The sequence below is a fragment of the Ptychodera flava genome, chromosome 4 (assembly GCF_041260155.1).
Source record: "Ptychodera flava strain L36383 chromosome 4, AS_Pfla_20210202, whole genome shotgun sequence".
In the NCBI taxonomy this organism is placed as follows: Eukaryota; Metazoa; Hemichordata; class Enteropneusta; family Ptychoderidae; genus Ptychodera; species Ptychodera flava.
The window spans coordinates 1,975,360-2,002,918 of record NC_091931.1 but is presented as its reverse complement, the minus strand read 5'-3'; the positions used below and the strand labels follow the sequence as shown (position 1 = coordinate 2,002,918).

General features: G+C 36.3%; 2 protein-coding genes across 3 annotated transcripts in view; both read left to right on the top strand.

Moving 5' to 3' along the window:
• Nucleotides 1-2,210: 2,210 nt before the first annotated feature.
• Nucleotides 2,211-8,993, top strand: LOC139130646 (mediator of RNA polymerase II transcription subunit 10-like). Its single transcript, XM_070696388.1, has 4 exons — nt 2,211-2,372; nt 5,689-5,772; nt 5,954-6,056; nt 8,085-8,993. Exons 1-4 carry the CDS (start codon nt 2,221-2,223, stop codon nt 8,208-8,210), a joined length of 465 nt encoding a protein of 154 aa, XP_070552489.1. The 5' UTR covers nt 2,211-2,220; the 3' UTR covers nt 8,211-8,993.
• Nucleotides 8,994-17,882: 8,889 nt separating this feature from the next.
• Nucleotides 17,883-27,559, top strand: part of LOC139130643 (Krueppel-like factor 12) — a 77,839-nt gene continuing 68,162 nt past the window's right edge. Inside the window, exons 1-2 of one of the 2 annotated variants that reach the window (XM_070696387.1) lie at nt 17,901-18,047; nt 27,079-27,186. Coding sequence is in view for 1 of the 2 variants with exons in the window: in XM_070696386.1 (XP_070552487.1) it covers nt 17,903-18,047 (145 nt within the window). In the remaining variant the exon portion in view is untranslated. Of the gene's footprint in view, nt 18,048-27,078; nt 27,187-27,559 lie in introns of both variants that reach the window. The other variant, XM_070696386.1, reaches the window with a different exon arrangement.

The window sequence follows — 27,559 nt, the reverse complement described above, 5'->3', positions numbered from 1 at the left end:
CTTAGTGATGTCAAACTTGTCTGAAGGGAAGAATTTTCCTGACTGTCCAAGCTCTAAACGTTTTATTTCTACCTGTAATCGCTGTTCTTCTAATCGCAATTCTTTTTCTCTCTGTCTTTCTTCCATTTCTAATCTTTCCTGCCTTTCTTTTTTCTTTCTGTCTTTCTTCGATTTGCAATTCTTTTTCTTTCATTTCCTTTTCTAATTCCAATTTCTTAAGCTCCAAATCTGCCTGTATTTCTAATTCTAATTTTTTGAGTTCGAAGGAGGAGGACTCAGGCTCATAATCTTTTAAGGCAGACTCCTCAAAATGGCCAGAATTAACTAAATGTTTTGCAATCTTGAACTGTATTTGCCGCTTGCGCATAGATCTTTTGACATCTACTTTAAGGAAATTTGCCAGTGCTATGAGGTTGTCTTTTCTGAGGGAATTAAATGTGTCCTGATCAAGGTCATCCATAAATTCGTCTGGCTTGAATTCCGCCATGATTAAATTTCGCTGAGTTCACAGTGTAAAGTAGTTTTGAAAAGGTAGGCAAAATGTTGTCAAACGGCTCAAAATATTCGTATCCCGGACAAGCCCCCAATTTTGTTACGTGCAGAGAAAACGAACAAAAGGGTGAACTCAGCAGTTAACGTTTAAACAAAATTTATTACGAAAATAAAACTAATTGCTAAGTCAGGGATAGAGTACAAGCTTTAAAAGTGTACAGACTACTTATCTCAGCTGGGACGGCAAAGCTCCAGTCTCAGAGTTGTAACAGTCAGTCGGATGAATGAACAGTCCTTTGGCTTGCAGGCTTGTAGTTGCACAAAGTCCACAGTATAAATCCAGCGTTGGCAGTGAAGGTCTTGAAAAGTCTTGAGAATGACTACTGCTGGAGTTTAGTAACACACAAGAGACACGATCCAAAAGTCTGACTGGAAGCTGAGCACGTCCCTTTTATAAAGGCATATAAGAACAATCTAGAACTTTTATTGACATGCTAATTACTGTTCTAAAATTATCTCCCTTACACAACTAATCAACTTTCCAGAACATTCCAAACATGACTAATTGAATTCAAGGTTGTGAGGTCATCAAGGGCAGTGACCTGAGAATGTTCTAGACTAATTGAACTCAGGTCATGATGAGTGTGGGGGGAATGACCTACATAACACATTTAATGACAACTTCCATTTGCTCGTCCACTTCACAACCTGGTTGATATCTTGTTGTAGTTTGATGCAATCGGACATATCAGTAATGGCCATAAATAACTTGGAATCGTCAGCATACAAAGATAAATTTGCATGGTTCATGCATTCAAACATGTCATTGATATAAAGTACAAAAAGGAGCGGACCCAAAATAGACCCTTGGGGTACACCTGATGTGACATGTCCCCATGATGACAGTTCCCCGTCAAAAGCTACCCTTTGTAAACGACATTCAAGATATGTGGAGAGCCAGGTTAACAGATTACCACCTATACCATATGACTGAAGTTTATGAATTAATAAAGTGTGGTCGACCGAGTCAAAAGCTTTTGAAAAATCCAAGTAAATAGAGTCAACCTGCCCTCCTTTGTCCATCACTGTGCTGATATAATTAATATAAGATCAGATTTGTCGTGGTCGAACGGCCGCTGACAAATCCATGTTGGCTTTCACATATGACAGATTTAACATGATTAACAAGATTATTGTACACTACTTTCTCAAAAATCTTACTGAATAAGGGCAAAAGTGAGATTGGTCTAAATTACCTTTGAATCTACCATTTGGGGTAATGACAAAACCAAGGTAACAAAACCAAGGTAACAGTACTCTTTCACTAAGTCAAGAGTCACTCCATTGTAAGTGAGTGTAACTCCTTTTACAAGATGATTACTTTTGTTAAACACAATAACTTTCGTTTTCTTTATGTTAATAGATAATTTCCATCCACGACAAAAACTATGAAGTTTATCTAAGCAGCTTTGTAAGCCTGTTTCACAGATTCTGAAATCAATAAAAGATCATCAGCATACATTAGACAATTGATAAGGAGTTTACCAAGTTTGATAGGACAGTCCTGACTGGAACCAAATGTACTGGGAAGATCATTTATAAAAATATTAAACAAAGTTGGACTTAAATTACACCCTTGTGTGTCTGGGTCGCCTGTGGCCTCTGTGCCATGCGAAGTACGAGCTGCAAAGTACCAGGATGTTTGACATCAGAGGTCGTGTCAGGGTCATGCGGGAGGTCAGCCTAAGCAAAATGGCGTCGCACGACAGATTCGAGCAACTTGAACAGAATCTAGAAATGTTTATAGAAAACACTCGCCAGATGGGTATTATCGTAAGCGATTTTCAACCCCAAGGACAAAATGTTCTCAATCAGAAAATGTAAGTGGCACTTAATTGGCAAATTTCATATGTAATGTTAAGTTTTTATCTTGCGTGTACACACCACAGTCACCCGTGATCTATTCAGGTTCTGGGACTATTCGCCCATAGACGTTAGCTGCAAAATTGTAGCGCTGCGGTGAGGCGGTCGGTGATTTTTGGTTTTTGCGACTTCGCTCACCAGTAGCGCTACAAGGCCGATGGCCCTGGGGAGTATCATATAAGCGCACCCCACTCGACCAGGCGTGTTGATGTGGAATGCAATACATTTACTGCATTTGGTCGTACCGATTTATCACTACTGAAGACTAAACAGTATACTGCACTAACTTTGTCAGTTATGGGGTTTGGAATTTGTTCAAACACGACGATCGCTTTTGAGAGTTTCAGCCCTTTCTTCAGTTATACCTTGCTAGTGCGTTCGTTATCGACTTTGTCAAATTTAATCCGGTGATAATCTGGTGAGAGCGTCCACAGATTAGTAATTTACCCTTGATTACTTTGGCTAATTAGGCACTCAAACTCATCAGAGAATAGACACAGCATGTTGATAAAACGTATACGCAAGATTGTCAAGGGCAGTGCTAAGTTAAGACTGAAACACCAAAGGTTGGTAGAATATATCTTTATTAGCGATACAACGAAACACCTACCCACCCTTGGGACGGACATGTTGTGATGTAGACAACTCCCTGTGGTAAGAACAAGGCTAAATTTTATGAAACATGGTACAGATGTTGATCTTTCAGGTTATGTGTGAGGCCTAGCAGCTAGGCGATGTTGCCGTGAGGGTGTGGGGGGTTCGAATCCCGTTTGGGTTATAGTAAAATTTATATTTCAGTAGTGTAAAAGCTGTGTTCTCGCTGAAAGGTAACATGGGCATGGTGCTCTCTTGTAAATTCTGAGCACCCCCTTGCCACAAATGAAAAATATTTTTTTCAATTAACCAGAATATACAAGAAAAAAAGTTTACAGTGATTTATACGCAGAATGCAAATGTGTGAGTCAATCATGCAGGCTGCTAATGTAATTCTCATCGATCTTGCAAATCTTGTGAGTTTGTGATGTCATCCAAGATCATAAGCCCATGTGCAACACCATGGCACCATGTTTTTTTGCATGACACGGGCAGTAGCGAAGGCATTAGCTAACCTACTTAGCTGAGTAAACATGCCAAAGAGCATGAGGGTAACCCAAGACAGCGGAGTATACTGAAGTTTTTCTTGAGGTTCACTTGGATAATTCCCTCCCAAAGCTAAACGATCTGTATTTATGGCTTGGCCTGGACGTGTATCAGGCTGAGAACATGTGAGTGTTATGTATTTGGACATAGGTGAATATAAAGTTTGTCACTATTTTTTCGTTTTCAAAAAAATGTAATCTCCATTGAAATCAGTGAACTTGAATAAAAGTTTAGGAATACTGTCTCAGATTTCTTTTTATTTGAGTTTTTTATACGAAAAAAATCTGAAAAAATACTCCCCAAGTACCACTAAAGAACACCATTTTAATCTATATTGGTCAAAAGCTCCAACAGCTTTCCACCACATCTTCGCCCTCTTGTTAAAAAATCTTGGGAGAACACTGTAAAAAGTGAATAGAGACATCTTGTTGATTAATTATTAATTGACTCATATAATTACCTTTTGTGATTAGGGTGGCAGCCCAGATTGGCTAAACAGGGAAACAATGTTTGTAATTAGAGATCTACATACTAAATCTGATGACACTTGCTGCAGATGTTGATCATACAGAGATTTACCAGTCAAGAAAGGCATTTTAATTTTAGCAGTATCAATAGGTAATTATAGGAAGTCTCTTCTGTTCTGAACATGAGGACATTTTTGGTTCACATCTAGCATTCTGACTTTTTTTATGTCAAGAAACATTACTAAGAAATGCCTGCACTGGTTTCTTGCAGATTAGTCGCATTTTGACATTTCAAAAGCCAGGGCATGACACAACTAATTCTGTCCAACTCGGTAAAAGTACATAACCCTGTCATTTATACTTACTAATGTTGACTTGTTCACAATCCAATCCAATATGAGCATCAGTCAAAGACGGCTTTGGTACCCACATTTTTTTTTTTCATGCACATCATACTGACTTCAATTTTTAATCACTTCCAGAGACAAATTACAAGGGGGACTATGTCATCGTCAATGACTTTTATGTGGCTGTTTCAAATCAAACTGATCACACAATCCCTGGAAAGAGAAGTGACAATTTTTTGAAATTTCCTCTTGAATGATATATTGAAATAAAAAATAAACTTGAAACTAAGACTTCATGTTCAAGAGCACAGAGTGAACTGTGAACAGGATACATTGGCTGCACATAAATGTAACTCAATTTTCCAATATCAAAGAGTCAGCTTTTTTTGAAAACATTAACATATATACATGAAGCAGTGAAAGTTGTAAAGTCCCCAGTAAAAACTTGTCATAGATGAAAAGGTAGTTGCTTTCAAACAAATGAAAATGCGTGTTTAAAAGACGAAAACCAACATTGTGAACATGTATGAAAATGAACTAATGCAGATGTGTGTCTGTGGAGTGGGACTATTTTATTTAGGTGACGGGATGAAGGTTTATATCATGATAAAGGTACTGGAAAAACATGGCATTTTCTTTACGATGGCATGCTGTCACAGGAACTTCAATGTCCCATTGTTTTAACATCTTTTAATAGTTTCTTTGATCTGAAAAGAATTTTAAGACCTGTAGCAACCCATTATACTCTCTTAATTTTTTGAGTTAAACTAGGGTAGAAGCTTATCCACAGATGTATAGCACTTTCAAAAATCCTCTGAAATCAGTGGGGAGACTTATACATGAGCAGGGGCTTATACTCAGATGAGTACAATGTTACAAAAATGTTGACAAGACTCACTAATGGCTCCAAACAAATTTCCATTTTCAAACACACAGAGAAGTTTCATTCTCGCAAGTGCACTCAACTTTGCCACACTGATACTGAGAAATTACAACTATGCTTCTGAGTAATGGAGCACATGTGGAAAACATCACATTCTCAACATTTAAGACACAGAGAGCATGTGTAACAATTTCTTTTTAGACTTCATGTTGTATGACTTCAGGAACGTACAATGTACATTTGAGATAACCCATTTTCAAGGTAAAATTCAAGAACCTTTAAAAATTTTAAAATTTTAGTACTTACAATGACATCTTAGCATGTTCTATGTCTTAGTCAAATACATTCCAAATCTTTACGGTTAAACAAGCATCAGGCATTGGTTAACTTTTTCATTATTGTCAAAATTAACAACCCATCTCTTTGCATTTTGCAGTTTGCATATGGTCACAGGAATGCAAGAGATTGAAAAGTGTAGAAGCTATGTCCAAGATGTCCATGTCCCTCTTGAGGTCTTTGAGTAAGTATAAAGCAACTAAATTGCAATCTTTGTTTGGACTTGTTTGAAAAAAGCATGGGCATCTATTAAAGCATCCATCTCAAAATCTGATAATTGCTGTGGAGCACATACATTTATTATTATTCAACCCTTTTCCTGACATACCTGTACATATACCTCTTCCGCATTTGCCATTTTACAGGTATATTGATCAAGGAAAAAATCCACAACTCTACACAAAGGATTGTATGGAAAAGGCTCTTGCAAAGAACGAACAAGTCAAAGGCAAAATAGATACATTTAGGGTAGGTACACATTTCGGGTATTTTTGTTTGCTTTATTTTATTAGACTAGATATGGTCATATGCATATAGCACAGTGGCAACGAGAAGTTATTTGAAAGTTATTTGATAATGTTTATTGCCAATGTTAGTATTTGTCTCTTGACACACACCAGATACTTATGACCGTCAGACATCATTTCCAAATTATATTCATTTTTTATGATATTTAGTTTGTTTTTCACCATATTGTAAGTTGTTCCTTGCATTACGTAATTCAAAATTAATTTGGTTTTTGCCTATACATACTTGAAGAAGGGTAAGCCTACTTATATTTAGTCCCATAGATGAAGTACTGCGTAGACAGCTTGGATGAGTGTTTATTTGTGTAAAAACAAAGTACAGTAAACCCTCGCTCTAATGACCATGCTTTGGGACAGAGAAAATGTCCGTTAACCCTTTTCCTGCCAAGTTCATATTTCACCATCAGGTCAAGATGGTAAAAATTATTGAAATACAACATATTCCATATGGTGTATTTTGACATACCCCGGTAATATTTAACATTTGATGGCCATTGAAAACATAAATACTGTAAACTTGATTTTTATGGATTAAAGATGCTATAACAGAGAGAAACAACATTATGTTATTCAGTCCCCCAGGCAAATCATTGCAACATGACATTTCATTAGAAAATTAAAACCCTGACAAGGATGAGGTCAACAAATGAAGTTTTGACCAAAAATCACTGTTACAGTATCTTATCTGATATGTTCATTAGCAGCCGGTATAGGTGAAGTCAGTCAAATATTTAGTCCATGGACCACACTAGAAAGAAACTCAGGGCGTAATACTTACTAGGTATATATTTATTTCAGTAAGTGGTTGTATTATTGGTCTACTTTATTTAACATTGTTTCTACAAATCTCTGGGTAATTATATGGAAAGGTAGATAAAATTACCTCACACCATTGTTACTTGAACAGCATCAGAATATACAATTGCATAAGAGCTTATTCGATCACTTCATTCATCGATTTAAAATTGATATTTATAATCTTCAAAGTGTTAAATAGACGCAGTAATTTAATTTTTATATCACCATGGAACCATATTTTCCAATTCTTTCTGTTTCTTTGTCTGAATATTTGACGCGAATGTGGTTCTGTTGGTTCAGAAATTGTTTTCTCATAGTGAGTCATCGCCGCAGTTGCATCAAAATGGCAGACAACTGAGGTTAATCCCGATGTTCATATCCAGCATTTGTTGTCGGCGGGGTTGTTGCAATCTTGTGATGTTCTCAAAGCATTGCAATGATCATTTCTTATTTTTTATGGTGTCAAATGTTGATGAAAAATGACTGTAAATCCCTAAGGTTTGTATTGTACCAGATCTAAAGGGTATACTGCAGTAACATTTGGTCAGTGGGCTTGTTTGAGCTTCACTCTTTATGTAACTCTAATATTTCAACCACCCATCAAGAGGTGATAGTTTTTGGAACTCTATCAATTCGACTTTTTCAATATCGTAATTATTTGTTCTTGTTGAATTAATGGAGTGATTATGGTAATTTTGTGTTTACAATAAAAAAGCTGACCATTGGCCTTGTTTTGCATAAATTACCAGATATAGTAGATGATTCATTATTTTAGTTCTTACACGGTATTGAAGGGGTTCAAAAAGTAAGCAATTGCCATGTCACTTTCTTGCATCTTACACATAACAAATAGCCACCAAAGATCAGAACTACTGATGCAGCTAAAAATGTACTGTAAACGAACAATACTCACAGACAGTGATTTCAAAATTATTGAGTTCTCACTATCCAATAACCTTGAAAAATCAGGGTGGGCATTCACCTTAATATCACCTTTGATTTGATACTCAGTTAAAGTTAGGGGGATATGCGCTAACCCAAGCATAGGCACTCACGCTTTTAAATACTGTATAAATTTTTCTGTAGATTCCTTTAAAGTTCCTACAAGTTGTTCCCTTCAGTGTCCATATATTTTTGTAAACTAATGGTAATGTGTCTTTCACACTTGCAGAGATTCAAGTCACAACTAGTTCATGAATTGAGCAAAATGTTCCCGGAGGAAATGGATAGGTACAAGACTCTCAGAGAATTGGATAAGCACTCAACAACCACAGGACAACAAGTTATACCGCCCTAATTTGCTTTGAGCATTGCATTTTTTTACAAGACAGAAACTCACTTAATATTCCAGGTCCTGTTTGATACATTCTGAGAGGAGTCTGTGCTCAGAAAGTATCTCACATAGGCATACAAGAACAATGTGCCTTGAAAGGCTATGATTGAAAAGGATGCCTTTGTCATATCTTTCACTGTAACATGAATATGTTCCATAAGCCAGGAAAATTTTGGCTTTAGCAATCTTGTATCCATCATATTTCTGTGCATGACAGTCCATGCTCAGCCAAGCATCCATCCTATATCATCATGAATGTTTGAAATTGTCAGCCACCAAGGCCAATTTTCACCAGTTGCAGTTTGTCAGCAATGTGGAGCTATTCTGAGGAGTTTATTGTCCAGCATCACCAGTGGATCAGCGTCCAGCATCAACTCTGCACTTTCCTCTGAAACTGCTGCTCAGAAATCAGCACGACCAAAAATGGATTGGAACATTGGCATATGACATTTTTTTGATGATTTCTCATTTTTTATCAAACAACTTCTTCAACGATACTGCTGGTCTGACAACTTTCAAATTTGATGTGCAGTTTCTAGAAGATACTTTCATCAAGTTTTGTCAGATTTCTGTAAACTTTGCATTTGTGAATTTTCCAAAATTGCTTTCTTATTTTTTGTGTTTGCTTGATTTTTTTCAAAATTCTTCTCTGAATGTATGTTCAATATCACCAAAATTTGGTTAAAATTTTGAAGCAATGGCATCATCCAACTTTGTTAAAATAGCAATAAAATTTGCATAACCAAACATTTGTTGCTATTTGTTTAGCTCCTATTATTTAGACATGAGAACAGATATCAGGAATTATGACAATACTGCATGAAGATCATGAACACAATGAACACTGTGAACTTGATGACTGAACTCTGAACTCAAGTATTCTACTGACAATTTTACATATTTCATTTGATGTCAACAAGAATCAATACAATTAACATTTCATAGTTGCCAATATACAACAAACGAAATTCATAGAATTTGCATGAACATCTCAATCTCAAAAAGGGGAGTTGTCATGATGTGATTACTCAGCACATCACACTATTCAATATTCATGACTACCTACTTAATATACATGAGAGTCACTGACATCCTGTATCTGTAACGTATGATAATCACTTCCATGGAAGTAACAACTCAAGACTGTGCCTCCATTCAACACAAAACATAATAGGCGACATGAACGTTTAACACTGACCTGGACCCAATACATTGTCAATGGGTGAATGTTATCAAATAAGTTGTCTCTCATATTGTTATTGAAAGGTTAAGAGAGCCGTCATTACTTACGGGGGGAGGGGGGGGGGGAAGTCGGAGGAATGGCTTTAGAAACTCCAAAATTTCGAGTAATCCCCCTGCCAACCATGACGTGTTTGAGTAACCCCCCTCTCTGCCACAGAAATTTTGAGTGACCCCCCAAAAGAAAGAAAATTTGGAAAGTTAAAATATCTATGCAGTAAAATGGATTGCTGCTGCCACAGCCCCTGTAGACCCTGATTAAACCCTGTGGTACAGGTCTGTGTTGGAAAGAGGTTCCATTGCTAAGACAGGGGCTGATGTACAGGTCTGTATCCAGTGCTCTGATGACATGCAGTTTTCTTTGTAGGAATATTTTACAAGAGGGTGAAAATATGGTGCAAAAGCAGCACAAGCGACCGCACAAGTGGTCACGGGGGAGGAGCTTTTGAAAAATGGAGATTAAAATGGTGTTATTTGATGGCACTTGGGGAGTAATATTTCTTTCAGATTTTTTTGTATAAAGAACTAAAAGGAACAGAAATCTGAGACAGTATTCCGAAACTTATATTCCGGTTCACTGATTTTGATGAAGATTACATTTTTTGAAAACGAAAAAATAGCAACAGACATACATTTATTCACATTTATTATTTATTATAGCTTGCTTTACACATTTTCCCCAATCAGTAATCTGTACAATGTAGAATATAGAAAGCAGACGTTTCTCATGAAAGATCAGGCAAGTATATCAATCTTTAATCATGAAATGCTGAAAAATGTACTCAGTACTAGCCTCTAACATAAAGCTTGCCTCGTCGAATAGCTGATCATTCTCGTCTGAAGATCACAATAACGTGAAACACATAGTGTAATGAGATTTTAGTTTCTTCTTGAAACCACCTGTATTATGATATATATATATATACACGGTATATATATATATATATATATATATATATATATATATATATATATATATATATATATATATATATATATATATATATATATATTATATGTATGTGTGTGTGTGTGTGTGTGTACATATACTGGGTTTGAACATACATATCTCAAGCATACATATTGCTGTTCTTTACTATTATTGTTGTATTAAGGGAGCGCTGCACCCAACACAGCATATTTTGCTCAATAATCACTTTTTTGCAAATATTTATTCAATTTTAATTCATTTGTCAACCCAAGATTGAAATATTGGTTGAGTTCACCTTGTAGCTTGTCAAGCATTCTAAAGTTATGTGATAAAAAAGTGTTAATTTATGCAAATGTATGCAAATCACCCGATTTCCTGGCTATTTTTCCTCCTAATTTCAAAATTTCCAAAGAATCTAACTCCACTCTGGCTGGGTCAAATTTTCTGAAATGTTCACATAATGTTCTTCAATGCTATTTAACAAAATGACTGTTTGTTTGGCAATAAAGTTCTTACATTTTGAAATAGAGGCATTTTAATTTGGCTTATCATGATTTTCATCAATTTTTTTGAGTGTCAGTCTTTAAACCCCTACCATTTTAGAATGAGGATTGATAAAGCCAAATAAAAAAGTGTTTTTCTACATTTATGCTTCTTTCAAGTGAAATATTACATTTCAGGAAAAAAGTCAAGTTTTTGACTTAAATTAATTTTTATCATTGATACCAAAATTGAGGTTTTTTACCCCAAATATACACCCACTTCATCCTTTGAGTAAACTACTGCTTCCATACTAAACTTTAGAGTCTCTGCTTTTTGAAAATATATGGTATGAGGAGGTTTCCTTGTCATCTTTGATGAGAAATATTGCTTTGAAAAAAACTGTGTTGGCAACATGCAGCTCCACCATAATTCATAACTTCACTAAATGCATATATCAACAAAATTGAGTAGCCTCCCCCCTTCTTGTTCTCCACTTTTGAGCACCCCCCCCCCCCCCCCCCATGTAGCTTTCTAAATTCTGCACAACAGAGGGATTGGGTAAGTAGAAATTGTGACAACCTCAAGTCGGCTGCTTTGATCATCAATAAATTGTTTAATATACCCTAAAACTTGCACCTGAAAAGTTCCTTGAAAAGAAATTTGATATTCAAGAACTTTTCACATCCCCCCTCTTTTGTAATGTGAATGTTTTTCAGATCATCCCTGGCATGTTGTAAACTTTTTCAAGTCCCCCTCCAATGGTGTTTGTGAATGCAGCCTTGCATGTTGATTTCTCAGGATTTTTTCACAGTATGCTGCCTGCGTGGTCTGAATATATCCAAAATGAAGATGAAGATTGTTTGAAACAAATTATTTGGAACAACAAAAACATTCTATTCGGAAGAAATTCTATGATTGTGGTTTTATTTATGTTGGTTTCTTGTTTGAAAGAAATTGTAATTTTTAGCTCACATTTGGTATATGTATATATGCCATAGAGAGCTTTATTTGGTAGGTTGGCGGTGTCTGTATGACTGTATGTATGTATTTATGTATGTACATATGTTAGTATGTGCGGATGTATGTCCGTTCACATCAAAAACCCCTAAACCGCAGCACCTACCATCTTGGTAATTTTGTACAGGTGCACCCGGGGATGGAGATGAGAATTTGTTCAAATAACATGTCAGTGTCAAAAATATGCAAATGAGGTAAAAAAAGTGAAAATCCTACAAATTGCAAAAACTCTTAAACCAATGGCCAGATTTGTTAAAAAATTTGGTATGCATATTCTCTATGTTGACTTTCGTTACATTCGTTCAAATTGTGGTGAAATTTTAAAAGTTATCTTTTTTGGGAAGTTTTTCCTGCTATTGGTCAAAAAATCCTCTCCTCTGAAAGTGCTCATCCCATTGCCTTGGAATTTGGTATGCATGATCCTGGGGTTGACTTCTGTCAGATTGCTTCAAATTGTGGTGAAATTTTCATATTTGTATTTTTGGGCAATTTTTCACATTTTTGGTCAAAAAAGCATTTTCTTCGAAAGTATTTGTTCGATTGCTTTGAACCTTGATACCCTTCATCCTAGGGTTGTCTTCTGTGGGATAAGTAAAAATTGTGGGGAAATTTTTTATTTGTGTTTTTGGGGCTTTTTTACATTTTTGGTCAAAAAATCATTTTCTCAGAATCAAGTATTCTGATTGCATTGAAACTAGGTATGCATGTACATAGAGGCATACTTAGTTGAGTGTCTGCAAATTGTGATGAAATTTTCATATTTGTATTTTTGGGGCAATTTTCCCCATTTTTGGTAAAAGAACCATGTTCTCTTAAATTGCTTGTCCAATTGCTTTGAAACTTGTTATGTATGTTCCGAAGGGTATGAAACTCAGTTAATCTCTCTGGCTGCCACATCAAAACAAATGTGAGCCCAGTATCATTGACAGTATTTTCTGAACTGGGATGAGGTGAAGGACACTAGTGTTTCATTCTCAAAATGGTTTTGTTTGATGAGAGCAATTCCGAGCAAGTGGAAGAATAATGATTCCATTAGGAATTTTAATCTGCCAGATCAACAGATCATTTTAAAAATTGGTTCTATGGAAATTGCAATAAATGCATTTACTACAAGAAATCTCACGAAAGCCATTATAGATTATTATTTTGTTTATCCAAAATTAGAATTTTTTTATTCATATTTTTAATACAAGTATTGAATTGGTCTCAATCGATACCAAACTCTGTGAATTCCAGTTTAAAATTCTACCAATACTATAATGTTCTGTTAATAATGACACCACCAAGGGTCCCTTCAAATGAGTGTACTTTTTGTAAAAAGGAAGATGAAACATTATTAGATATTTTCTATGATAATGAATTTACAATGGACTTTTGGGATAGTTTTCTCATAATGGTCCCCAACCCCTAGTAAAGTCAGTCTTGTTCTGCTTATATTTTAAGAGATTTTTTATGTTTTATTCTTGCATTTACTCAAGAGAAGTCTGGGATACTTTTCACAAATCGTATAAAGAACTTGTAAGTAATTCAGAGTTTCCAACTCTACAACATATAATTGTTGGTTCCGTGGATTTTCCAAGCATCTTAAGCCATCTTTTGATTATTGGGAAACAATATCTCTACAAGTGCAAAATCCAATATTTCCAGGATTTAGAGCAATGATAAAACAAACACGGAATGTTGAGGAATATATTAAAAGGCATAATGGCAAAATAGAAATCCATAACAGAAAATGGTCGTTACTAAAAGACGTGTAATTTAGAGGTTTTTTTTCTCCAAAGCCCTTATCTTTTCTGTACGCTACTATTGTGTGTCTTTCTTGTTTTGTCTCTTGTCTTGTGTCTTTATTGTGTAAGCAAATTGGAAAAGCTTTAATAAAAAAAACTTCAAAAAAAAAGTCTTAATGTTTTTCCTAGTGCAAGACAAATGCTAATTGGAGATAAGAACCTCTCCACATTCGTTTATTTTCTAAGTTTGATTGCCAAATGTCATATTTATGTGGCAAAGCTTGAAAATCAGAAACAAAATCATTTGATTTTCGAAAGATTACTACAAAAGATACAGAAAGTAGAATATTGTATAGCGGTCAAAAAGAGCAACCATATGGGGTGATATTCTAAAAACTCTTATTCCTAGAACCACAATACAGTGAATTTAAAACATGTAGCTGGAAAATCTTATTATATTGGTTTTTTTTAGCTCCGCTGTCAGCGACGCGGAGCTTATCAAATAGGTTGATTTTCCGTCGTCGTCCGTCGTCGTCCGCCGTCGTCGTCCGTCGTCGTCCGTCAACAATTGCCTTCTCCTCTGAAACCGCAAGTCCGATTGCTTTGAAATTTTATGTGCAGTTCACTTGGGGTGACCTCACTTGAGTTTATTCAAATCAGGGTGAAATTTGCATATTTGTATTTTTGGGGCATTTGTTGGTGTTTTTGGTAAAAAATCTTCTTCTCTGAAATCGCTTGTCCGATTGCCTTGAAATTTGATATGCACTTTATTTAGAGTGACTCCAGTCAGATTTGTTCAAATCGTGGTGAAATTTGCATATTTGTATTTTTAAGGCAATTTTTGTCATTTTTGGTAAAAAGATCTTTAAAAATCTTCTTCTTCAAAACTACCAGTCAGATAGCTTTGATATTTGGTACATATATCCCTAGGGATGATCTTTTTCAGATTTGTTCAAATTGTGGAGAAATATGCAAATTTGCATTTTTAAGGCAATTTTTGCCATTTTTGGTCAAAAAATGTATTTCTCAAAAGTACTGGTCTGATAGTTTTGAAATTTGGTATACAGGTTTCTATAGATGCACTAAGTAAAATATATTGAATTTCTGATGAAATCTGTAATTTTGCATTTTTGGGGCAATTTTTGCCATTTTTGGTCAAAACATGACGGGACGTTCCCATCTAAATAACAGTGCACTTTCAAGGCATATTGACCCCGGCAAATGGGCTTTTCAACGGGTATGGAGCTTCTAATTAAAGTTATTTGCCATCTCGTAAGCTGTTTGCAAAATGTGATTAGAGATAGCGATTAAAGCCAGTGTGCGGGGAAGAGATTTTGCCTTACACACTTCACTCATACAGATAATCGTTCGCCTTGAACTTCTTTGAACATTGTACCCTAATTTTCACAGATTAGGACCTATAAATATACTACAAGCCATATGTTAGTTCAAATTAATAAAAGTAGGAACAAATTCCGATGTCCTGAAATGATAATACTGTTGTCAAGGTTTACACGAGATTGAGTTTGTGCCGCTTCACTGTACAATACCTTGGCATAAAGTAGTACCGGCCAAGCTATTGGTATCTGAAGTTGTTGACTAAGCGTTATGTAATGTCTGATTATATCTGATATAACTACGTTAGATTGCATATTATCAGTGCAGAAAGAGCCCAAAAAAGTGTACTGTTTTTAGATGCGAGCATCCCGTCATGAAATGTGTATTTCCAAAACTACTTATCTGATAGCTTTGAAATTAGATATAGAGGTTCCTACACATGAACTAAATGATATTATTGAAATTATGTTGAAATCTAAAATTTTGTATTTTTGGGGCAATTTTTTTCCATTTTTGGTCAAAAAATGTGTATTTCCAAAACTACTCATCTGATAGCTTTGACATTTGGTATACAGGTTTCTACAGATCACCTTAATAAAATTTATTGAAACTATGATGAAATCTGCAATTTTGAATTTTTGGGGCAATTTTTGCCATTTTTAGTCAAAAAATGTGTATTTCCGTAACTACTCATCTGATAGCTTTGAAATTCGACAGACAGGTTTCTCTAGATGCACTAAATTATATTTTTCGAAATTATGATGAAATCTGGAATTTTTGGGGCAATTTTTTTCCATTTTTGGTCAAAAAATGTGTTTCTCAAAAAGTACTGGTCTAACAGCTTTGAAATTTGGTATACAGGTTTCTATAGATGAACTAAATTTGATCTTTTGAAATTATGATGAAATCTGCAATTTTTATTTTTTTGGGGGGGGGCAATTTTTGCCATTTTTGGTCAGAAAATTTTGTTCTCAAAAAACTACTCATCAGATAGCTTTGTTTGACATGTTCTTAGGGATGATCCACTGTGATCTATTCAAAGTATGATGACTGGGCTATTCTGAATGGATCAGTGCCCAAGGTTCATGGCTGGGTCCCTTGCTATTCCTTATTATGATTAATGACTTGAAACCACAAACTCTGTCACACAAGTTCATGGATGACACTACTTTATCAGAGATTACGCCAACTGGATCAAATACATGTATGCAACGGGCAATGAACTACACATATAACTGGTCTAATGCAAACAACATGAAGTTAAATCCAGACAAAACTAAAGACATGATAGTAACCTTCAAGAAAGACAAATATGATATTCCTCCTATCAGTATAAATGATACTGTCGTTGAAAGAATATCTGTTCACAAACTCCTTGGTGTAATGATTAACAACACTCTTTCCTGGTCAGACCATGTCAACTATATCTATAGTAAAGCATCGAAACGATTGTACTTTCTTACTCTACTTAAGAGATCGGGTTTGAATACCAAACAGTTATTGATGTATTATACGTCAATTATCCGCCCTGTGGTTGAATACGCTTGTCCTCTGTGGCATAATGCACTCACAAATGAACAATCTCAGCTCCTGAATCCGTTCAAAAAGAGCATTTAAGATTATCTTTCCAAACCAGCAATATCAAGACTGTATTCAAAATAACATCATGTCTTTACACCAGAGAAGGGATACACTGTGTCAAACTTTTTTTAGGAAAACGTGTAACGGTAATGATAAGTTGAATTATTTGCTCAACCCAATCTCCACAAGGAGGACCCGTCATTCAAAACAATACAGTATTCCCAGATGCCGGACTAAGCGTTTTAAAAATAGTTTTATACCATATGCTCTATACAAATACCAATGAGGTCTTGATTTGTATGATAGTACTTGCAATTCTGTATTTTAGCTGCCTGTCTTCTTACGAACGTGTTTTAATGTTTTGTATATAGTTTAAGCATTTTTGTATTTTAACTGCTTGTTTGTGTATGACGCGATTTTAATATGTACCTATTCAATCACCAACTTTTTGTAGGTTGGTTGCAAAAATTTCAATAAATATTATTAAAAATCTTCAATTGTGTATTTTTGCAGCTATTTTTGCCACCTTTCCTGGCCACTGCATTAAGCTATCAAAGATTTCCACCTCCTTCACCAACATGTGTTAAAAATAGTTATTCTCTATAAAACACAGCGGAGCTATATCGGCCGCTAGGTCGCTTGTTTCATATGCAAATAGTCTCTGAGATTTCTTGACTGACACTTGTTCAAGTGATATCATTGCATTGTAGTTAGACATGCATGTATCCTCCCACTTTTGAGATTGTAAACTACTCAGTGACCTAAATAAAAACTTGTAAAAGAGTGTCTGTTTCCTTAAAAAAGATTGAGATCTGTCTCCTATCAAGCACAAAGGTCTATATTCAGTGTAGTTATTGCACTTGGAACAAACGAATTTTTGAAAAGGTTATTATTTCTAATTACGGTACTCTATATCGCCATCTAGATGGCATCTTCACAAAATGTGAGAAGTGCCACCGACAATTGTGGCTTTTCACTGCCTTGCCTTTTATAAGGACTCTATTCTATTCTATTCTACATTAAAGGGCGGGGTGTGGGCGCTGGCAGCGCCAGAATGATAGCTTGGCCCACAGGGATTCGTAAATGGCCAGAAACATAATCCCGTGTATTTTGGTGTCAGAATCATTTTACATGATTGATGTCTTGCATGTGTTTCACTGCTTGCTGCGCCATCATGTCAAGCCCAGTAAGCTTAAAGATGGCCCAGTAGAAATATCCAGAACCATAACGTCATGGTACAAAAAGATCAATATTTCCTCATTTCGGTATTGTAACATGCCATTTGCAACTCCCTGTGCGTGACCTGGCCTGACCTTTCCTACACTCTAAGGAGTACCCGGATGGAAAGGGTGTGGTCGGCTGTGACGTCCTCCAAGATGGCGGCCAACGTAAAAATGGATAAGGAGAGAAGTGACAACGGTGCAAAAGAGTCCAAACACAGTCCTAGGAACAAGTACTGTGCATATGAGAAGTGCACTGAGGACAGTAAGTGTACATGGAAAATTGAACCCCTTTAAGTATCCACTGTCCGAATATCAGACTGGAATCGTATCATATCGTACCACTACGCTATAGCGACTTGTGTTGTTAGTATTACGCTGGACACAGAACAGGAAGTAGCAGCGAAAGTTCTTCATTACTTTGAATGTGTTGCAATATTCTAAAGCGTTGCTGCGATGTTCGATAATGCCATTTGACCTCGTTAATGGAATTACTCACACGACTTGCAAGCTTTATCGTTGCATTGTAGAGTGGAGAGCGTGTCAGTGAGGTCGATGGTTAATAATAATGTACGAAAACTAACTTTTACACTTAGAGTGAAAAGTAATTACATTTCTGCTGTCGGTGCGTCGTACCATGGTTGTACGGAGTGGCAAGTCTACAGTGTTCTCAGCCGTAAGTCAGCAGAATGTAGAACACTTGTGTATGCAGTATCGTATATGAATCAATATAAATATTTTCTGGCCTTCATGGTACACCTGTGAGAATAAAAGGAAGGCCTCAAAATTTACATCTTAAAATGTGGACAGGTGGACAACCCTTTCTGAAAGTTCTGAAAACATTTTGTCGTCTGTTTTACCCCAGCTGCATGGCTTACTCTAAACAATGTGATCATGTTTACTCAAAATCTTGCAAAGGAATTAATTATTCTCATATGGTTCAATATTGAGCCTTTCATAATGGTTCACTTTCAAGTCCATGCACTTTTAATAGGCAACAGTGAAGATGAAGCATTTCACCCTGAGATGTTCAAAACTGTGATACTGAGTGTACAGTTCAAAGCTGTACACTCAGTATCACAGTTTTCGGGCAACCTCAGTTTTCAGACATTTAATGACATACTGTTCGTTGTCCTCACTTCGCTCCATATTGATAGCGTTTTACAAGTCATCTGTGACTGCACATTAAGTCAGCTGATGCTGCTGTCCGGTTTTGGGTAGTTTTTTTAGGTAGAAGCTATTTTAGGCTCAGGTCACATTTTCATTATTCATGTGCTTAGTACACAAATATTTGTCAAAGAATATTCACTAGACTTGCAGAAATCGCAAATATTATGGAATATATGCCTGCTATATTTATTCAAATGTTTTAATGTACATTCTAATGGTTAACAATGTGCTGCAAGTAGCACACAATATTTTAAAACATCAAATTTGATAAAAATTTCATTTTCAGTTCTAAGTAAACTGAGCACGTGATGCCCTATTTTGTGGCAAGCAACAGACACTTGTGGGCTCAAGTCTATGCTTGTGTACACCTCCAACCTACACATGTGCACCATCTGTACCATCTGTATAGGGAGAAACCTCAATTGATGAATGAAAATGAAGTTCAGTTTTTCAGTTATTTCCCTAACCTTTGTGTAACAAAGCAAAAAAATTAATCCATTGTGAAGCCAGAGTTAGCCCCCTCTTCCTTTCCTCAAATTTTTCCTGCTGTTGATCACACACGCACACACATATATCACACAAAATCTGTAAGTCAGTATGTCTGTCTGCCAAGAATTAACAGTGCTTGATGCTAAATCAGAGTGTCTCAAACAAACAAAAATAGCATTACTTCCAGTAGAAAGTATTATCAGCTTTGTCAATACCAATGAATTTTCTGACGTCATCCCCCACATTTTTTCTGATAATGTTCCAATTATCTAGTGTTTTGGCCCCAGATGTTTTCTACACCTGCAAATTTAATAATAATAATAATTTAATAATAATTTATTCATTGATAAAGCGACCAAATCCACAAAAATAGTGTGATCAGAGACGCTGGGTAAAATACAATCAATTAAAAAGGTTACAAGAATTAAAAACAAACGAAAAACATCAATACAGTGGATGAGTTCAGTTAAAAGCAGAATTAAAAAGAAATGTTTTAATACTTGATTAAAAACTAGGCAGGCTTGGGGAACGACGAACCTCAATCGGAAGGTTGTTCCATAAAAAGTGGCAGCAATACTGAAGGCACGGTCCCCATGTTTCTTTGTCTTTCTTTGTTTCTTTTACTGTTGAGAAAGTGAGACAAAACACATATGCAAGATGTACATGAACACTAGAAAGTTCAAGGTACAAATAAATTAGTGACTGGTCCATTAGTGGTCAAGTGGCACCACCACATCCATCAGTCACCCCAAAATTATAATGGTTCTGTCCATAGGGTGGTTCCAATTTCTCCATGGCACATTGCTTGACAATTTAGGTCCCATTACCTTTCATAAAAATAGGAGACTGACCACACTCTCTCACATCTATAATTAACAAAACTATCAAGAACAACAATGAAGTTTGGCATAAAATTAAAATAACTTTATTATTCTATACTCCTTGAAGAGCAAGTGTAATTGATTGCCTTTGGTCAAGTCCTTCAAGCTATATGCCAAACTGTGAAAGCTCATTAGATATGCAAATTATAAATTAACTGACATGAAAATGCGAAATGACTTTCAATATTGTTTTAGCATGGTGTCATCAATGTACATAGCATGTTTTGCCAACTTTGATCAAGTAACTCCTAGTATATATCCCCAATTAGGAAAGTTCATTAAATATGCAAATTAAGAATTGGCTGAAGTAAAAATGTTTAATGACTGTCAATAATGTTGTGACATAGTATCTTTAATTTACATAGCAAGTTTCATCAACTTTGGTCAACTCAATACAGATAAATACACCTAATTAGGAAAGTTCATTAAATATGTAAATTAGAAATTGGCTGATGTAAACAAGTTTAATGACTTTCAATAATGTTGTTTTATAGTATCTTTAATATATGTAGCAAGATTCATCAACTTTGGTCTATTCAATTCAGATATATATGCCTAATTAGGAAAGTTCAAGCTTGGAGCTTGCATCATGTGATATGGAAGGGACCATCTTCGGACGGGTATGGCCCCCACATTGTCCACTCACAGTAACACAGTAGTAAACAGCAACACAAAATCTGACAGTGGACAGTTTATTATAAGTGATTCATCGTTAATGCAAGGATACTCAGTATAAACAAAATTTATGTAAATACGCACAGCCTGGTTTAAGCATGGGTGAGTGGACAAAACCATACCCATGGGAAAATGGTCCCTCCCATATCAAATTATGCAAGCTCCAAGCTTGGCGCTTTTTTCCATGATTCAAATTACATGGGCATCTTCCTGTAGTATTTCTATCCATTTTTGTAAAAAATCGCGCGAGTTATAAATGGCAAAAATAGTTTTTCCGGGTAAGTGACCACAAACCTAGCACATATGTAAAAATCATCCTTGGTGAACTTCCCCTTTAATGTACGTAGCAAGTTTTATCAATTTTGGTCATTAAATATGCAAAGTAAGAGTTGGATGAAGTAAAAGTGCTCAATGACTTTCAATAATGTTAAATCATAGTATCTTCAATGTACTTACCAAGTTTTGTCCATTTTGATTGACTCAATTCAGATATATATCCCTAATTAGGAAAGTTCATTAAATGTGCAAATTATCCATTGTCTTTCATGTCATCCCTTAATATGTTTCACAGCTGAAATATGTTGGTGTGATCAACATTTGTAGCAAATCTCATCAAATTGTGTGCAGTCGTTCTCAATGTACATGTGCTTTTCTAAAATCATTAATTATGCAAATGAGCAAAAAGTAAACAAGCCACACCCACCAAAAACTAATCAGTTCTTGCCATTTGCACACTGAATCTATGTACCAGATTTTATTCTAAACTGATAGGCCATTTTTGAGATATCAAGCACATAGACAGACAGACAGACAGACATCGCTGCGACATATGCTCACGTTTGTGAACACATGAGCAAAAAACATGAAATGTATAATTTATGTTTGTTGCACAGCTTGAACCCTTATCCTGCCAGGCAGTACTGACTACTGGTATCCCATACACTTAGCTAGCAGAGAGGTGAGGGTCACAAGCCTAAAAGTCATTGAGTGAATTTGCATTTGTCTTTTTCTGCACCGGAATTACAGTCGACATATTCCATGAATTTGGAACAATGCAAAAGCTGGAAAGCATTGTAATAACTTGTGTCAGTTGCATTGCACATGTTTTCAACAGTTTACCACATAAACCATCAGGTCCAGGTGCCTTGTTTAGACAAATATTTGCAAGGCATTTAGCTACCTCATCCTCTGTCAGCTGTACGATTGATGTAATGGGATATTTTCACACATCCTGTCACACTCTCTGCTGAAATCCCTAAGGTCAAATCTACCATAGAAAACATTCAAGTCATTTGCTAAAGTTTGACTGTTTGCAGAATTAGTGGTTTGCTGTTTCTTTTGCCTTCCCATCATGATATCAAGCCCTTCCCAAACTTGTTTTGCATTTCCCAAATAAAGTCGCTCCCCAATCTTATCCTTATATTGAAGTTAAGCTTTCTGCATCTTTTGTCTAAATTCAGTCCTCTTTTCTCAAAAGCCTTGCAAGTCGCCTGTAAGAAACACAATTTTTTTGTCATTCAAACATACTTTAAGATCTCTAGTTAGCTATGGTTTGTTGTTAGGGAAAACTATAACTGATTTGATCTTGATGATATTATTTTCACAAAATTGAATCTAGGAAGTTACCGTCTTTGTCAACTCATGGATATCAACACAAGAGTCCAAGAATAATTGCCAGTCTGTTGATTCAAAACAATATCTTATTTCTTAATTCATCTATACTTTTCTCTGTCCACATTGCACTGATTTTATTTCAGGCTTCTGACATTTCACTTCTTGTCTTCATTTTAGATAATATCAGATAAAACCAATAATATCATCTAACATCTAAGTAAGGGTCTAATATATTAGAAGAGCTGGGAAGTGGCCAATGCCCAATATGCTGTTTTATCAGATAATATCAGATAAAATCAATAATATCATCTAACATTTAAGTTAGAGTCTAATATTATTAGAAGGTCTGAGAAGTGACAAATGCCCAAAACACTTTTTTATCCGATAATATTATCCATTATTACTGGCAGTGTGTCATGCTATCCTGTGTTTCACTAAATGGCTAATGAGACTTTTAATTGCAATGTTGCTTTACAACTCACCAACCCAACCATTTTAAAGGGTGATCAAGATGGCCAGATCAGCCAATTTTGACCAGTTAGGAAAAGGTGCTAAAGCGTACGAAAGAAATATTGACGAGATATACATTGAGAACAGTAGGATTAAGAGAGGTGTGAGGGGTCCAACCTGTTCAGTTTCTGTGTGTGGAAAAGTTGGAATGCATACATGTAGGTATATGGGAGGTCAAAGGTCATTGACAAATCAGAAAAATAATACCTTAAATGTCTTCTTCTATCGACAGGGTCTATGTCCTTGATATTTGGCATGAAGGAGTCTGGCCCTAGGGTCTTCAAAAAAACAGAATTTTGATCAATCAATTTTTATGCAAATTAGGTCAATTTTAAAGATTAATTCTAAATGGCCACCAGGTCATGTGACCTATTGTTATGGTCATGTGATCAAAAATTTACTTGTGAGGAGTGTCACCGTATGTGCCAAATTTGAAGTCTCTAGGTGCAACGGTGTTTGCATGGCAGTTGCATTTAGAAGAAGAAGATAAAGAATAATAATAATAACAATTAAAAAAAACCAGAATGATTACTAGAGGGGTTCGGAACCGTGGTCTCAAAACCGTAAAAATAAAAAGATTACAATAGGGTTTCGGACCAAAAGTATCGAAACCCCAATAATAAAATACAGAACGATTACTAGAAGGTTTCACACCCATGGTCTCAAAACCCTAATTAAAGGTCTGGTGAAATGCCCATGTTGCAAAATCACAGAAATACAGTTGATGGTCTATAAAACAGTTACATTCATTTCTTTTTTCGTTTAGCGCGCGTGATTATGAAATATGGCAAAAGAAAAATGCAATGTGGGCGTGTCCTCCGAGCCTCTCCAGTCGACTTTTTTCGGCTTTCCGAAGTTTGCCCGACTCCGTATCTCATAACGGGAAGTAAGTATTTCACACCTCCGTAAGCTCCCCACGGGGGGTAACTTCTAGGGTTTCCGCTTACATGATCAGGACAGTGTCCTCCTTCACTATGGGAAGACGTTGTTCTTTTGGTGGCTGTGACAGCGGCAAGAGCATGAACGGCTCAACTGTAAACTTTTTCAGTGTTGATTGTTTGAACCATAATGTGCTTGTCTCTTCTGGTTCGTACGATCGGCCACGGTCCCTCGGCTGAGCCTGCCTCGCTACTCGCTACACAGAAGGTTGGGACCGTAATGCAAATCAACTGCATGAACACCAACACTGAACGTTGTGACTGCCACTTATAAAATGCACTAGTCTGAACGTCGGGACCGCAATGTAAATCGACAGTAACTTAAAACGTAACTGGGACAGTGATTAAATTAAATGGGACCGCGATGCAAATCAGCTGCATGAACAGCAACACTGAACGTTGAGACTAGCATTAAAACGAACAACAACACGGAACGTAGAGATCGCGATACAAATCATGGAGGTAGAGTCCTCCCTGATACAAATCGACAGCAACACGGAACGCGTCGTTGGGACGGCGATTAAATTGAAGAACAACGGGGAATACCGGAACACGAGGACTGGACCGCGATGCAAATCGACCCTCAACATGGAAATTAAAATGCACAACACAGAACATCTAGACCGCAATGTAAATCAACTGCAACACCGAACCTTGTTGCCTCGATTAGAATGCGTATGTCTGCTATGTATAGCAAAAGTTTCAATTCTCGCGAGCGAGCGTCCCTATGCCTGCTGTACACTAGCCCTGTGTACGATGCTGTGTTCCGCTACAGCTAAATGTGGTGAGCGGGGCGATTAGCTGTAGCGGAACACACAGCATCGTACGCAGGGCTAGCTGTACACTAGACAAAATTACGTCAAATTTATCGCGAGGGCTCGATTGCGTTTGTCTAGTTTCAATTCTCGCGAGAGCCATTTCTGCATGTTGTACACTAGACTAAATGACGTCAAATCTCTCGCGAGACTTGGCTCGATTGCAAATATGTACGACGGAAAAGAACGCAATAATACGGAAGTAGAATCGCCGAGAGAGAAGCGCAGATTAAACAAAAGACAAAAAACCCACGTTTTTTCTTTATTTTACCATATTTTTTAAACAAAAATCAGTTTCGCCACTGTGGCGAATTAGGATCGATTGTTTTCGCCACTTCGGATTTCGATTCGCATTGGCGAACGAACGTGGCGAATGGGCAGCACCCGGTACGAACACTGAGGCTGTTTTGTTAGCGGATACCGGGCAGAGATAAGGCGGCGTTGGACCGCTATTCGATGTAAATGAAAACACCAGTGACGTCACAGACGGCCAACCATGATCCCCGCTGCGGGCGTGACCTGAGTGTCGCAAAATGACCCCATGAAAGCCGCGCATAGAAATATCAAAAAAATTAACACTTGCGCGTACTTTTAGGTTGCAATTATGTTGCGAGTGTAATAGTATTGACCCCCTGGAAGATATTCAGTCACATGAACGGGACCATTTCACCAGACCTTAATTAACAAGTCATGTTGATGACACAGTCATCATTTGTTAATAGGTACTTTGGTTACAAGTCCTTGGAGAGGATAGAGTGTCCTGTTCATTAATTTGGTCTGTGATAAAAAGTCTGCAATACACTTTCGACTTAATGGCTGAGAATGAGTTGCATGGTGTTGAAATGTCAAACTAATCTTTGCTGCCACCCTAGTTACAAAAGGTCATTAATCGGCAGGATGTTGCCAAACATTTTTGCATCCTATTATAACACTGATAGATTATCACCTGTACCACATTTCATAAAATTTGATGCAGTACTTCCGGACATTCACCCTAAAAACAAAAATTCATTATGTATGCAAATTAGCAATTGATTTAAACGATACCGCCAAGTGTCATTGAATTGTATTACAGCACTGTGAGATCAACATTTGTACAAAGTTTAAACAAATTTGATGCAGTATTTCTGGACATGTACCATGTACCACTGTCTAATTTGGAAGTTCATTAAATACCTGGGTATACAAATTAAACATGTATTAACATGACATTGATAAACATCTATATTCACTATTAAAGCAATTTGAAATCACATCTGTACACAGAGTTTCAAGAAATTTGATTATCTGTTTCGTAACGTATCAGCCTAGTTGCAAAAATTCAGGAAATATGCAATGTTCAGCTAATTGACATGATAATGCTACATATCTTTGCATGCTGTTCCTCTACTGAAAGATCTCAACATTGGACCACCTAATCAAATTTGATACAGCATTTCTAGACATATTACACTAATTAGGAAGTTCATCAATATGCAAATTATCTATTATCTATTAATTTACTAATTATCAAATTATCTATTAATTGACACAATACTGACATATGTCATTGTGTTCTACTAGAGCCCTGTGTGACCAACATCTGTACAAACTTTCATCAAGTTTGGTGCAGTCGGTGCAGAAACACAGCTTTTTTCCAAAAATCACTGACTAGGCATCCCATACCCAAATCTTCCCACACCCAAATCAATGAATGTAATTATGTATGCCATAGTGTCTTATCCTTACACCAAGTTTGAAAGGAATTGGCACAGGCATGTCTTAGATACCCTATCTGCGCGAACGGACAGACACTCCCACACACAGACGCACAGACATGACCAAACCTATGTTTAAGTCCCCCCTCCCTCCCCATGTTGTCCGTGGGGACTAAAAAGTATACAGGTGTACCTCAGCATCAAAATCTTTATACAACGGAAATGTATTATTGATGTATGCTTCAAGTATGCACGATGCACTTGATAGAAGTAGTAAAGATTTTTCAGTCTTTTTGATTGACTAGTTGACTTCTATTCATGTGCATTAATTTATATTTAGACTAGATCGTTTCCGTAATGAATACATGTGATGTCATTAGATCAAGTTTATAATTGTTGGAATATAAATTTTTGTGATTTTTAACATTTTACTGACGAGAGGGGCTGGGATTTGTGAGAAACTGGAATGAGCATGATTAAGGAACCATTTTGTGCTCGTGTGTTCAGATAAATACCGTGTATGGTGTGAACAAACTGCCAAACATATAAATGGTGAACAAAAGACTTTCCAGGAATTTGGAATATAGCAAGAAGCTGGTTTTACGAACACAAAAGGTATGGTGCACAACTTTCGTTTTTTTTTATTAGATGCATCAATATTATTTTGAGAAATGTTGTAGCGTTTTGTTTGTTTTTGTACATATGTGTGGAACAGCAGGTCTTGAAATGCCATGTTTATAGCAGTTGCTTGTGAATAATTATTGTGTGCCTTGGCAGTGCAGCAGTGAAGGGAAAATATGGAAATGATTGACAGGACTTGAAATACTTTTTTTAACCACCTGTCCACTGGACGTGTTAATATAAAAAATGCCTGTCCACAAAAAATCAGTATTTATCCCTAGAAAATGTACCAAATTAAACTCATCTAAAACAAACAGTCAAAAGAAATTAAAAAGTTATTTTGTGTAAAACCTCTCTTTTGATAGGT

Coding starts and splice junctions, on each gene's coding strand:
- LOC139130646 (XM_070696388.1), top strand. CDS start 2,221: ATGCGGGAGGTCAGCCTAAGCAAAATGGCGTCGCACGACAGATTCGAG. Junction 5,773..5,953: donor GTCCCTCTTGAGGTCTTTGA/GTAAGTATAAAG, acceptor GCCATTTTACAG/GTATATTGATCAAGGAAAAA. Junction 6,057..8,084: donor GCAAAATAGATACATTTAGG/GTAGGTACACAT, acceptor TCACACTTGCAG/AGATTCAAGTCACAACTAGT.